Source organism: Perissodus microlepis, chromosome 7 (assembly GCF_051167445.1).
Source record: "Perissodus microlepis isolate ML-2025 ecotype Zambia chromosome 7, ASM5116744v1, whole genome shotgun sequence".
In the NCBI taxonomy this organism is placed as follows: Eukaryota; Metazoa; Chordata; class Actinopteri; order Cichliformes; family Cichlidae; genus Perissodus; species Perissodus microlepis.
In genome coordinates this window covers 64,814,342-64,825,877 of record NC_140467.1, presented here as the reverse complement: position 1 = coordinate 64,825,877, position 11,536 = coordinate 64,814,342, and the positions used below count along the sequence as shown (strand labels likewise).

The 11,536-nt window shown below is 53.7% G+C and overlaps 1 protein-coding gene across 2 annotated transcripts; it reads left to right on the top strand.

Moving 5' to 3' along the window:
- Positions 1-291: 291 nt before the first annotated feature.
- Positions 292-11,168, top strand: nup160 (nucleoporin 160). 2 transcript variants are annotated; one of them, XM_084936713.1, is made up of 34 exons: positions 292-449; positions 911-1,019; positions 1,094-1,304; positions 1,577-1,799; positions 1,876-2,066; positions 2,155-2,391; positions 2,478-2,575; positions 2,671-2,755; positions 2,831-2,899; positions 2,987-3,070; positions 3,150-3,320; positions 3,409-3,508; positions 3,585-3,750; positions 4,142-4,275; positions 4,351-4,511; positions 4,877-5,013; positions 5,094-5,164; positions 5,274-5,424; positions 5,535-5,604; positions 6,223-6,321; positions 6,415-6,543; positions 6,651-6,746; positions 6,821-6,915; positions 7,024-7,120; positions 8,834-8,939; positions 9,048-9,208; positions 9,300-9,360; positions 9,509-9,619; positions 9,940-10,063; positions 10,152-10,250; positions 10,358-10,499; positions 10,579-10,704; positions 10,784-10,879; positions 10,974-11,168. In XM_084936713.1, exons 1-34 carry the CDS (start codon positions 359-361, stop codon positions 11,070-11,072), a joined length of 4,200 nt encoding a protein of 1,399 aa, XP_084792839.1. In that variant the 5' UTR covers positions 292-358; the 3' UTR covers positions 11,073-11,168. The 2 variants fall into 2 exon arrangements, with proteins under 2 accessions (XP_084792839.1, XP_084792838.1); XM_084936712.1 differs by having other exon boundaries at positions 6,821-6,945.
- Positions 11,169-11,536: the final 368 nt, after the last annotated feature.

The following is an 11,536-nucleotide window of genomic DNA, read 5'->3' as shown; positions in this document are numbered from 1 at the left end:
ATGTTCTGTTGCATTGTCAGCAGTATGATGCTGAAAGGAGACAACTGATCAAAAAGCTGGATGATATGAAAGTGAAGTTGGACTTGACTGATTTATTTCGCATGAGCTCTATAAGTGAAAGTTATCAGGCTGTATTTTGGTTTTTAAGGCAGACCCATTTGTTTCGGGGGGATTTGAATATTTTATTTTACTTTCTTTCTTTCTTTCTTTCTTCATTTCGGTCCTCACTCCACACCAGTTGGTGGCGGTAATGCACCATTTTGCTGTTTGCCAACTGCCAATAAACCCTACACAGAAGAAGAAGAAGCTGGAGCGGATTTGAAAGCGCAACGCGCGGCCGCAGCGGCACGAGGACAAGATGGCGGCGGCGTTGGAGCGTAGCTACATCGAGATCTGCGGGTTCGAGAGAGAGGCCGAGCGGAGGCCGCGCGAGCTCACCGCGAATCTGGGTAACACGTGCACTTCACCTGCGCGCCCCTGACGGCGGCTAGCAGGGAGCTAACAGCCTGACGACCCGTACCTGCCGGCGTTAGCGTGTTAGCTTCCTGCTAGCCGCGCGCGGCCTGGGGGTGTTTCTGTTGTTGTTTTTACTTCCGAACTCTCACCTGACCAGGTGAGCGCGCACTGCTGAACAAGCGAGCGCGTAAATCTTCCTCCGTCTCCGTTTAGTGTCAGCTAGCTCCGTTAGCTGCTCACCTGTTGCGCACCTGGTCACGCAGCTGTCACGGTGAACCTGCGCTGATCACGGGGCCTTGACCTGCAGTCTTTGGTGTCTGCGCCTCCGGAAGCAGCTGATTATTGATCTGAGAAACACTGTCACCTGCTGATCAGAGCCTCAGACACCCGCAGGTCAAGAACCTGTTCAAACCGGACTCACCTGTTCTCCCTCACCTGTCTTTCCGGTCTGCAGGTGTGAGCGTGCCACCTGGCAGCCTGAAGTTTCCTGACAGCGCGGGAGCGTTTCACTATGAGGAGAGCGGGAAGCTGCTGTCGGTCACCAGCAACAGGTTCATCCACTGGTGGGTACCAGCTGCTCTCCAGGTGCTCTGCAGGTGCTGTCAGCCGTTCTCTGCTAACACTCTCACTCATGCAGGTCCACGTCCGGGGACTCGGTGGTGCTGGTGGAGCAGTCTCTGGACACCAACTTGCTGAACAACGCCGTCAGGCTCCGCTTCACCCACTGTGCCGTCCTGCCCGGAGGAGTCACCATCCAGGAGACGCTCAGCAACGTCGTCATCCTCATCTCCACCAATCACAGCGTCCACAGGCTGCTGCTGCCCCACCCCACGCGCATGTACCGCAGCGTGAGTAGCTGACGGTGACCCTCAGCCTGCACGCTGTCCTGTGGTGGGTGGAGAAGCCGCACCACCAGCTGCAGGACAGCGTGCGGTTGTTGATTACTGATTACCGTTATCAATTGATTAATGAAAGTGTCACTATGGACACGGCAGATGAGTCAGACTTTAAGGTCTGATACCAAACTACCAACAGCCCTGTGAGATTACCATGGTTACCATAGAAACAGTTATCTGTTAACGAGATAACTGACCTCGAGCACTCCTCTGTGCACGTGTAGGAGCTGGTCACAGAGTTGCACATGCAGTCCATCTTCACTGATGTGGGGAAGCTGAGCCTGCAGGACCCCGCCCACAGCGCCCTTATCCCCAGCTCAGTGGGAACCACGGCGAGTCCCGGCACTTCCTTCGCCTGGCTCAGTTACCACGGAGATGCACACTTCGCTCTGGCTTCTCCTGCAGGAGGCATCACGGTGGTCACCCTGCCGTCGCCCGATTCTCAGGGTGAGGAGGAGTTTCTATGTTTAATGTGGGCGTGGCCCGTTGGGCGGTTTTTAAGACGTGTGCTCACCGTTTCCAGGCAACATGTCGGTGCTGGAGTTGAAGAGGAGCTCTGTGATGCAGCGGCTGTCTGGGTGGATGCCCACGGCAATCCGCGGCGAGCACAGCCCGGCCGACCTCGTGCTCAGCCTCGCCGTGCGGGAGCTGGAAGAAGACTCCTTCATCTTTGCGCTGTGTCAGGACCACCGCCTGCGCATGTGGTCGCTCAGGGTGATGACATCGCACACACGCACCCAAACACATTGTTGACGTTTAACGTTTGAGTCGCCGCGTGCTGACGTGACTTCCGCCCCCTCAGGAGCATGGCTGCCTGCTGGAGGCGGACATGTTGGAGTACATGCCGGCGTGTAAGGGTGTGAAGCGCCTGCCGGGCCACGGTCACCGCCTGCGCCTGGCGTTCTCCTCCACCACAGGCTTGTGCGTCTGCGTCTACCTCGCTGTCCCTCAGCGGGGGCAGTTCACCGTGCTGCAGCTGGTCGCCACAGACAACAACCGCTACAGCCTCGAGCACATCTCCACGCTGTTCAGCACACAGGTGAACGCACGGGCGGAGCCAGGGGGCGGGCCTCGTTTTTGTGTTTGTGGTTACTTCCTGCATTCTGAACCGCTCTCTGTGAGCAGGAGACGCTTGTGGACTTCACGCTGACCTCCTCGGACATCTGGGCTCTGTGGTTGGACGAATCCAACGCCACCGTGGTCAAATACATCAGCTTCGAGCAGTGAGTGGAAATGCCAGCGTCCTCCTGATATGTTCTCCACATGTTTCCGCCGTCTGTCTCCACACATGTTCCTCACCTGTCGGCGTGTTTCACAGCAACACGGCGGCTCAGTGGAACCAGGTGTTTGTTCAGCCTCCACCCGAAGAAGAAATCCACATCGGAGTGGACCTGGACCCCCGGGTGAGACCAGTTCAGACCAGTAACCAGTGTTTTAATGAACGGGTAGTGCTGACCATGTGATCTGACCCCTGACAGGAGACGTATCTCGAGGTTCTCTTCTCTCCTCTTCGCTTCACAGCCTCGGCCATCGTGAAAGCCCTGCAGGTGAGAACCTAGCTGTGTGTCCGATTCACTCTGTGATTGGTTCGCTGATTGATAACTGATTGGATGGTCTTTGTGTGGGTTGCTCAGATCTTTCGGCGAGGCTCGGAGAGGATCTGGGACCTGTCCTGGGAGGCTCTGAGGAAGGAGGTGACGCTGGCTGTTGAGAGCGAGGTAACGCAGAGCGATCTGAACCAGAACAGGAACTGTTCAGACGGTTTTTTAACAAGCTTCGTCTCTTTCCCTCCTGCAGCTGCAGAGCAGCATCACAGAGTTCGAGTTTTCTCAGGAGGAGTACCGACAGCTGCAGGTGGAGTTCTGGTCCCGGTTCTACTCCTGCTGTCTGCAGTACCAGGAGGTCCAGGCATCTCCTCTGGGCCTGACCGTGAGCCAGCACACCGGCATGGTCTGTCTGCTCCGCAAGGTGAGTGGACCGCCTGCAGGGGTCGCTGCGTGCCTGTGGGTGTTGGCAAAGAAGAGGTGACGCCCGTTTTCGTCCCGCTGTGTTTCAGGGCTTCCTGTCATACCTGCTTCCGTGCTTCGCCGTGGATCACCTGTACCTTTCCCACGACCAGTACCTGCTCTCAGAGGAGGAGACGCCAGTCGCAGAAGGTAAAGAGACAGCCAGTGTGTTGGTTTGACGATTGCTGCACGTCCTGATCTCACCTGTGCTCACCTGTGCTGTCAGACCCGGAGGCGGGGCGGGATGTCCTGCAGCTGGTTCAGTGCCTGCGGCTCATCAGCGACACCGTTTCTGCAGAGATGGCGTACGAGATGGAGAAAGCTCTGGAGTACCTGCAGGCGCCCGAGAGAGCGGCCGAGCTCGTCCTGGAGAACCTGCTGTGCAACGACAGGTGGGTCACATGACCCCCGACGTACTTGTTTTAAATTTAAGTTGTACGTTAAAGAAAAGCATCCTGATGGTAAACGAGCAGGAGCTCAGGTGTGCTCACAGGTACAGAGAGCGTAGAGACACATTGAGGAGATAATCACTGAACATCCTCAGGAAATAAAAGAACTGGATCCTTCAGTGAGCGCCGCACTTCCTGTCGGTCCTTCGGTGATGATCGCGGGGGAGGAGCTAAGCGCAGCAGGTGGACGCCGGCTCCTCGTTTCCTTTGAAGTCATAACCACAGGCAGCAGTGTGACTTTTTGTTTTCGCGTGTCAGACTTTCAGAGGGTCGCAGGCTGAATTTGTCGGGGTCGCTGCTGGTGATTTAAACACGCGGCGTCTGTCCTCCACAGTGACAACGTGATCGTGGATGTCCAGAACAAACTTCAGGATGTCAGAAACCCGATGGCCGCCATGATGGTCCTGCTGAGAGAGATGGACCTGGAGACGGACTCCGAGGTCGGCGGGGACGGACTCGTGGCGCCCGGTAATACCCTCTCGGTGAATGAAAGTGCGACCCCGCTGTCAGTCGCTTCAGTGTGCCCTGCGCCTTGTCTTGCAGGTCAGAGCCTGAATTTAAGGATCGGCCTGTCTCAGCTGTACAGCGGCAGCACAGCGGTCTCTGTCGTCTCCCAGGCCGTGTGTCACATGGCCATGACCAGAGCGCTGTTCTGCAGAGACCTGCTCATCCTGCAGAAGCTCTACCTGCGCTTTGGAGACAATGTACGTGCACACACACACACACACACACACACACCGTCACCTGCTTGGTGATGATGGGAAGGGAGAACTCCCTTTTGACAGGAAGAGGTCTCGGCTTGTCTGTATGAGACGGTCAAGCCTGAAACAGGCGTGCAAGGGGGATTTGAAGGGCTTCTGATTGGCATGTGGTGAAGTGGGAAGCTTTGAGAGATTACCTGGGGGCCGAGGACCTCTTTCATGTGACAGCGCACTGCTAGAAGCTTCTTGTATCCAAGCCACAGCTGTGCGGAGACATCCGAGAGCTTCTCACCATCACCTGATCGTCTTTCTCCTCGGTGTGTTTATGAGCCACACGTGTGCAGCTCAGCAGGTGTGTTTGTGTCCAGGTGTTTCTGGGTGGGGGGGCTCAGCTGCTGCAGCTACAGCAGGACCTGATTCCTCGGACCTCCCAGCTCCTGTCCTCCTATCATCTCCTCAAACATGTCAGTCAGAGCCTCGCCTCCTCCGTGCCCATCAGCACCATGTGAGTACTAATACACGCAGCACACACAGCTCTCAGGTCCGTAGCAACCACACTGAGCACTTCCTGTTCTGATGTTTCAGAGACGCCAACCTGCAGCACCTCACCGTGTTGGAGCTGTCGGACACGCCCACCATGACCTCTGGACGATCAGGTCTGCTCTGTTTGCGTGTTTAGCTTTGATTTCTGATGTGACGTCAGGGACGACGGTCCTGGTCCGTGTGGTTTTTAAAGCGTGTGCGTTTCCTGTCCCGCCCCCGCAGCTCTGAACCCTCAGACCGTTGTGGAGCTCTTCTACCAGACGGCGGCTCGCCGACTCATCGTGTCTCAGCTGTTCTCGAACCGGCAGGGCGGAGCTCTGCTCGTCTGGACTGACGTGATCTCTAGTGTGGTGCAGCTGCTCGCTCAGCTGCTGTATCCTTCATCGTGCCCTGATTGGGCTCCGCCTCTTCACGTTAAGTGAAACTCGCCAATGGTCTGTGGTGTTTAACTTCCTGTTGTTCCCTAACTGGTCTCTCTCCCAGTTGGCCCAGTAACCCTGGCTTCCAGTTCCCAGAGTGTCTGCTTGCCAACTGTCAGTACACTCAGCTGCAGGTGAGGATCCCTGCTGCTCCTCCTCAGGTTCAGAAGCTCCTCTTGGAAAGGAGGTGTTTGTAACAGGGATCGTACGGGTGCTTGAAATCCTTGAAAATGGTTGAATTTTGGGTTTGGTACTTAAAATGGTTTCATTCACACAAATAACAATTAGACTGAAAAGAGTTCTCATCACTGTAATTCCAGTTTTGTTGTTTTTTCCCGGCGTTGTGTGAGTTTCTCTAACAAGCCGATTTGTTCACATTTGCACATCTGAAAGTTTAAGTGCGATGTGTTGAGTTCATGCACTACATGCATGTAAGGCCACCTTTTAACAAAAGGGGAACAAAGGTGTCGAAATCAGCCGAGGATGATTTGCTTGTCACGTGGTCACTGAGGTCAAACATGTGCTGGAAAAGCTTGACCTTGCAAGTGCTTGAAAGTCCTTGAATTTGCCCCTGGAAAGGCACGTGAACCCTGTTAAATCCAATAACCTGCTGCCGTGTGATTGGCTCATTCGATATTATACGAGGAGCAGTTGAACATGTGTGCCTAATCATGTGGCAGAGTGGCTTTAACGACAGTCCAGATGTGCACAGCTGTAATCGATGAACAAGTCCACGTGTTGTCTCCCTGCAGGAGTACGTGCGTCTGATTGGTCCGTGGTGCCAGGTGAACATCGCCTCTTGTCGTTTCATGCTGGCTCAGTGTTACCTCGCCAACGGTGAAGGCCAGAAGGTGGGTCACCATGGCAACCTCATGTCCTACAGGCAGAGTTGCTCGCCATAACCTCACTTCCTGTGTGTTCTTTTGTTTTTCTCCTTTTGTCAGGCTCTGCGGTGCTTCCAGGAGGCAGCGACGGAGGTGGAAAAGGAGGAGTTTCTGATGAGGTTAACTGGTAGCGAGGATGAAGACGCCGCAGTCGCCCCTGCTACACCCCGACTGCAGTACTACAACAAGGTAGAAGGCGGAGATTCTGAGGTTCCACCTGACGCTGATGGTCAGAGCCGGCGAGGACAGGAAGCAGCAGCATGGCGTGTTTTAACGACTGTGCATTTTCCCCTCAGGTGCTGCGTCTGCTGGAGGACGTCGGTCTGCCCGAGCTCGTCATCCAGCTCGCCACTCTGGCCATAACGGAGGCCGTCGGCGATGTCAGCAGTCAGGTGAGACGTGGCGGTCTGACGGCAGCGTGCCGGCACGCTGTCGGTGCGTAAACTGATCTGATGTCTGTGTTCAGGCGGCGCTGTGGACGCGGATATTCAAACATCACCTGGACCTCGGACACAACAGCGAGGCATACGACGCTCTGACACAGAACCCCGACGGCAGCATGTACGCACGCACGCACACACACAGGTGGAGGTAAACACTCTGTGTTGGCAGTCAATGCTAAAGGTCAAAGGTCGCGTGTCTGAGCAGGTGTCTCTCTCTCTCTCTCAGGCAGTTGGACTGCCTCCGTCAGCTGGTGGTGGTGCTGTGTGAACGCTCGCAGCTGCAGGATTTGGTCAACTTCCCCTACGTCAACCTGCACGACGAGGTAACGTGACCTCTGACCTTTTGACCCTGTCCTTTAATCTGATGCCCTGAAGTTTTAGTTTTACGGTTGTTTGCGTGAAGCTAAAACAGAAACCAGATGGAGCGGCTGGGTTAGGTCGAGGACGAGTGGAGGAGTTGTCTCTTATGAGTGGAGGTGAAACTTTGTATTCACCCTTGCCTGAGACCACGAAACGAGCTTCCTCTGAAGGACGTCCTCCTGGCTGAGGAGACGAGAGGAGATCCGAGGGTGGATGCGGAGGAGGTGCTGGGGCGACGGAGGTGTGAGCGTGAATGCATGGCTCCACAAAAGGAATATGTGGATCAAAGGATGATGGTTTCACTTTCAAATAAGGACACAACTGAGCTGCAACACATCCAGGCTTAATTAATTATTGTAAAGGTTCACCACTGCCCACCTCAGCGGCCTCGTCACTCCACCCACTCTGCTTCTTCTCTGCAGCTTTACCTCCTCCGGCCTGAAACCAGCTGCTCTGCGCATGTTGATGACTCCATCAACATGCGCCATAGCGGTTTAGTCAAAATCTCTACCGTTGGCCAAATTTATATTGTTATGTTGCTCTGCGCAGCTGGTTTCCCCACCCGCGCTGCGAGCTGTGCTGGCGGGTCAGAGTGAGGCTTTGGTGGCCCTCGCAAACGAAATGCATCCATCTGTGATTGTGACGTCTGAGCATGTGCTGTGCAGCGACATCGTCACCTCAGGGCTGAATCCTTCGAAGGACCCGGCCCACCTGGTCTGCGTAGCCGCAAAGACCGGAAGTGCGAGGCCGTTAAATTGGACGGTCTAGCCTGCGATGGGTGGCTTCTGTTGCCTAGCAACTGTGACATAAGCAGCTACAGCTGTGGTGGACGGCATGTTGGAGAGAAATAGAGAAAATCTTTATTTGACATCATTTGTTTGACTTTCTTTCACCTCAGTGTGATGCATCTGGGAGAACATCACAGCCATACAGGAGTCCCCTTGGCCAACAGTCATAAGTTTAGTTCGTAAAACCGTTTGCTAGTGTAGCTCAACACACTAGTCTCATTCATTGTGATGGTACAAATCAGGGGTGGGCGGTGTAAACGGTACAAACAATATGAATTTGGCCAACGGTAGAGATTTTGACTATACCGCTATAGTGCATGTTGATGATGTCATCGAGCTGCGCCTGTTTTGGTCGAAAGCATTGCAGCGGCTGCAAACAACATCTGTAAATTATGCCGGGTGACAGTCATAGCAAAGAGACGAAGCACTTTTGGAATATGAGGAAAGCCACAAACTGCGCTTCCTCCACTTCTGTGCCATCGATTCATTAATGCTGAATTCTCTCGCGACTGCTCTGTTCCCTATATACCAGCTAGTCCGACTTCAGTAACCCTACAAACGTCACTGCTGTTTAGTTTTCTGTCTTCATTTATGTTGGAAGTGACAGCAGAGCTGTACGTTTGGATTCTTTCAGAAACCTCTCAGTCAGAACATGCTATATCATGTTTAGGTGGAAGCTAGCGAGCTAACTTCTAACTCCGTTGAATTTAATAAAATCTGTTTTCATGGATGCCTGGATGTTAAACTTAATTGTTACACCCGGTAAAGCAGCAACGCTGATCGTTTTATTACAGATGAAAGAATTTAGACAGTTTTTAACTCTCAGTGATGCTGCAGTGTTCGTGTGACTTTGGGACCTGAGTGCTGACCTTTGACCTCTGCTCTCAGGTTGTCAGCATCATTGAGTCTCGGGCCCGGGGACTCGACCTGCTCACCCACAACTACTATGAGCTGCTGTACGCCTTTCACATCGCTCGCCACAACTACCGCAAAGGTCAGCCCCACACACACACACACACACACACACACACACACACACACACACACACACACACACACACACACACGGATAAATGAGACAGACGTGTGTGTGTGTGCTCAGCGGGGACGGTGATGTTCGAGTTTGGGATGCGTCTCGGTCGGGAAGTTCGGACCCGCCTCGGCCTTCAGAAGCAGGTGAACTGTTACTTGGCTGCTCTCAACTGTCTACGCCTCATCAGGCCGGAGTACGCCTGGATCGTCCAGCCGGTCTCCGGGGCAACGGTACGTACACACACACACACACACCGACTGAATCTGTGTGACCTGTCCAACAGTGTTGTGATTTTGTTTTTTGTGGGGGTTTTTCCTGCAGTACGAGCGTCCAGGTGCGTCTCCGAAGAGAAACTCTGACGGAGAGTTTCCTGCTGAGCCAGGTGACTCTTAAATCAAACACACCAGGGCCTTTAGACTGCTGCCGTGACTTGAAGTCCCGCCATTTTCAGAGTAGATAAGGCTTCTGTCCAAGCAGGTGACGCCCCCTGGTGGCGAGCTGCTGTAACCCTTGCTCTGCTTCCTGTTCAGTCAAGCGACAGGTGGATATCCTGGAGGTCAGAGACCTGGAGAAGGAGTACATCCTGTCTCGCAGCCGGCTCACCCTCGCCCAGCACCACCCGCCCTCCGCTGCTATCGCAGGTACGCTAATGCACGCACACATGTGTATTTATATCCTTGTGGGGACATCTCATTGACATAATGCTTTCCCTAGCTGCTTACCCCAACCATCAAAAATGAATGCCTAACACTGACCCTTACCCTAAACCTATCCGTAGCCTAATTGTGACCCTGACACTAAAACCACATTCTGAGTCTCAAAAATGCCTTCAAACTCGTGAGGACCCACAAGTATAGTAAACTACCAATTTTTGGTCCCCATGAAGATGTTAATACCCACACACACACACACACACAGGCGGAGTTTTACAGTAAACAGGTGACCATGTAACTGTGTGTAGGCGGAGCCTCAGCAGCAGAGCTGCTGGTCTTGCTGGTTCAGACGGGACTCTTTGACTCGGCGCTGGTTCTAAGTCGCACCTTCAACCTGAGCCTGACACCCGTCTTTGAGGGCCTCGCCTTCAAGTAGGTCCACCACCGCATGCCTCAGCGGCGCTCTCCGTTTACGGCTTCGTCTTTTTTCACCTATTTGTTTACCTCGCACTGTTTTCAGGTGCATCAAGCTGCAGCTTGGAGGGGAGGAGTCTCAGAACGAAGCCTGGAGCTGGTTGGCTGTTAATCAGCTGTCAGTTGTCAACACCAAAGAGTCCAGGTGTGCTTCCAACAATCACTGACTGATTGACACATCTTTGTTTATCTGCAGGAAACAGACGCCCGTGGACCTCCATATAACTAACAACCACCTCCTTCTGTTCGCAGCACCGCAGACGAGGCGTGGCGTCTCCTCGCCTCCTACCTGGACAAGTATCCTTCCACCAATGGGCAGCATCACCGCTACGTCATCCACAAGCTGCTGTCACATGGTGTCCCTCTACCCGATTGGCTGGTCAAAGGCTACAAGGTGAGAGCTCGGCTGGTGAAGAGGAGTGGGCGGGGTTACAGGTAGTGTTTTTTTCCCACCATGCCCCTCTCTGTTTCAGCGCGTGGACGCTCCGTCTCTGCTGCGCCTCCTCCTGAATTTTGACCTGCTGGAGGCGGCGGCAGAGCTCGTGTTGGAGTATGTGGACGCCGTCCTGGGGCGCGGTCACCAGTACTTTGGAATTGAGGTAAAAGTCACGCCGACATGCGTATCTGTGGCGTGTCGGTGCTGTTTTAACGCCTTTCCTTTTTACTCGCCTTTTTCAGCGGCCGCTCTCTGCCACGTCTCCCCCGGCATGGCTGCCGTACACGTCCATCGACCAGCTCCTGCAGGCGCTGAACGAGACGCAGACCCAAGGCGCCGTGAGTCACTTCCTGTTTCCTGTCAGTGCACTTGAGTGAATTGAGACGCGCACATGTGACCTGACGCTCTGCACTTACTGTTTTGTTTTTCCAGCTTTATAACAAAGTCCGAGACAAATTAGACGAGTACCATCGCACCGTGGAGCTGATGAGCAGGCGGAGACTCGCCACGCAGGGCCGGCACTCGGAGTGAGGCGGCCGTGTAAATATTTTATAATCTGTCATCAGTTTTGTACTGTCGTGTTTTTCAGATGTAAATGTGATGAATTAAAGTGTTTTCTAAGTTTGAGTCGGTCCCACACATCAATCATGTGACCTTCAGACCAATGGGGTCGATCAATATTCATCATATTGATCACCTGTTGCCAACCGTCCTGTGGAGGGCTAAAGGTGTAGATCTGCAGTGCAGAGCGTGAGCAGCGAGATGTACTCGGGTCATGTTTAGGGTGTAGGGTCAGATGTGTGGGGTGGATGAGTAACACACCTGTCGGTTACAGTAAAATAAACGCAGGTGAATGACACAGATTAGCGCAGTAACATAAACATCTGGAGTCCACAGACTCTGTACAGTTTCCTGTCCCACAGCCAGTGAATGGATGTGATTGGTTGAACAGGTATTGTCAGCACATGTTTTCAGCATTCTCTCCTAAACCTGCT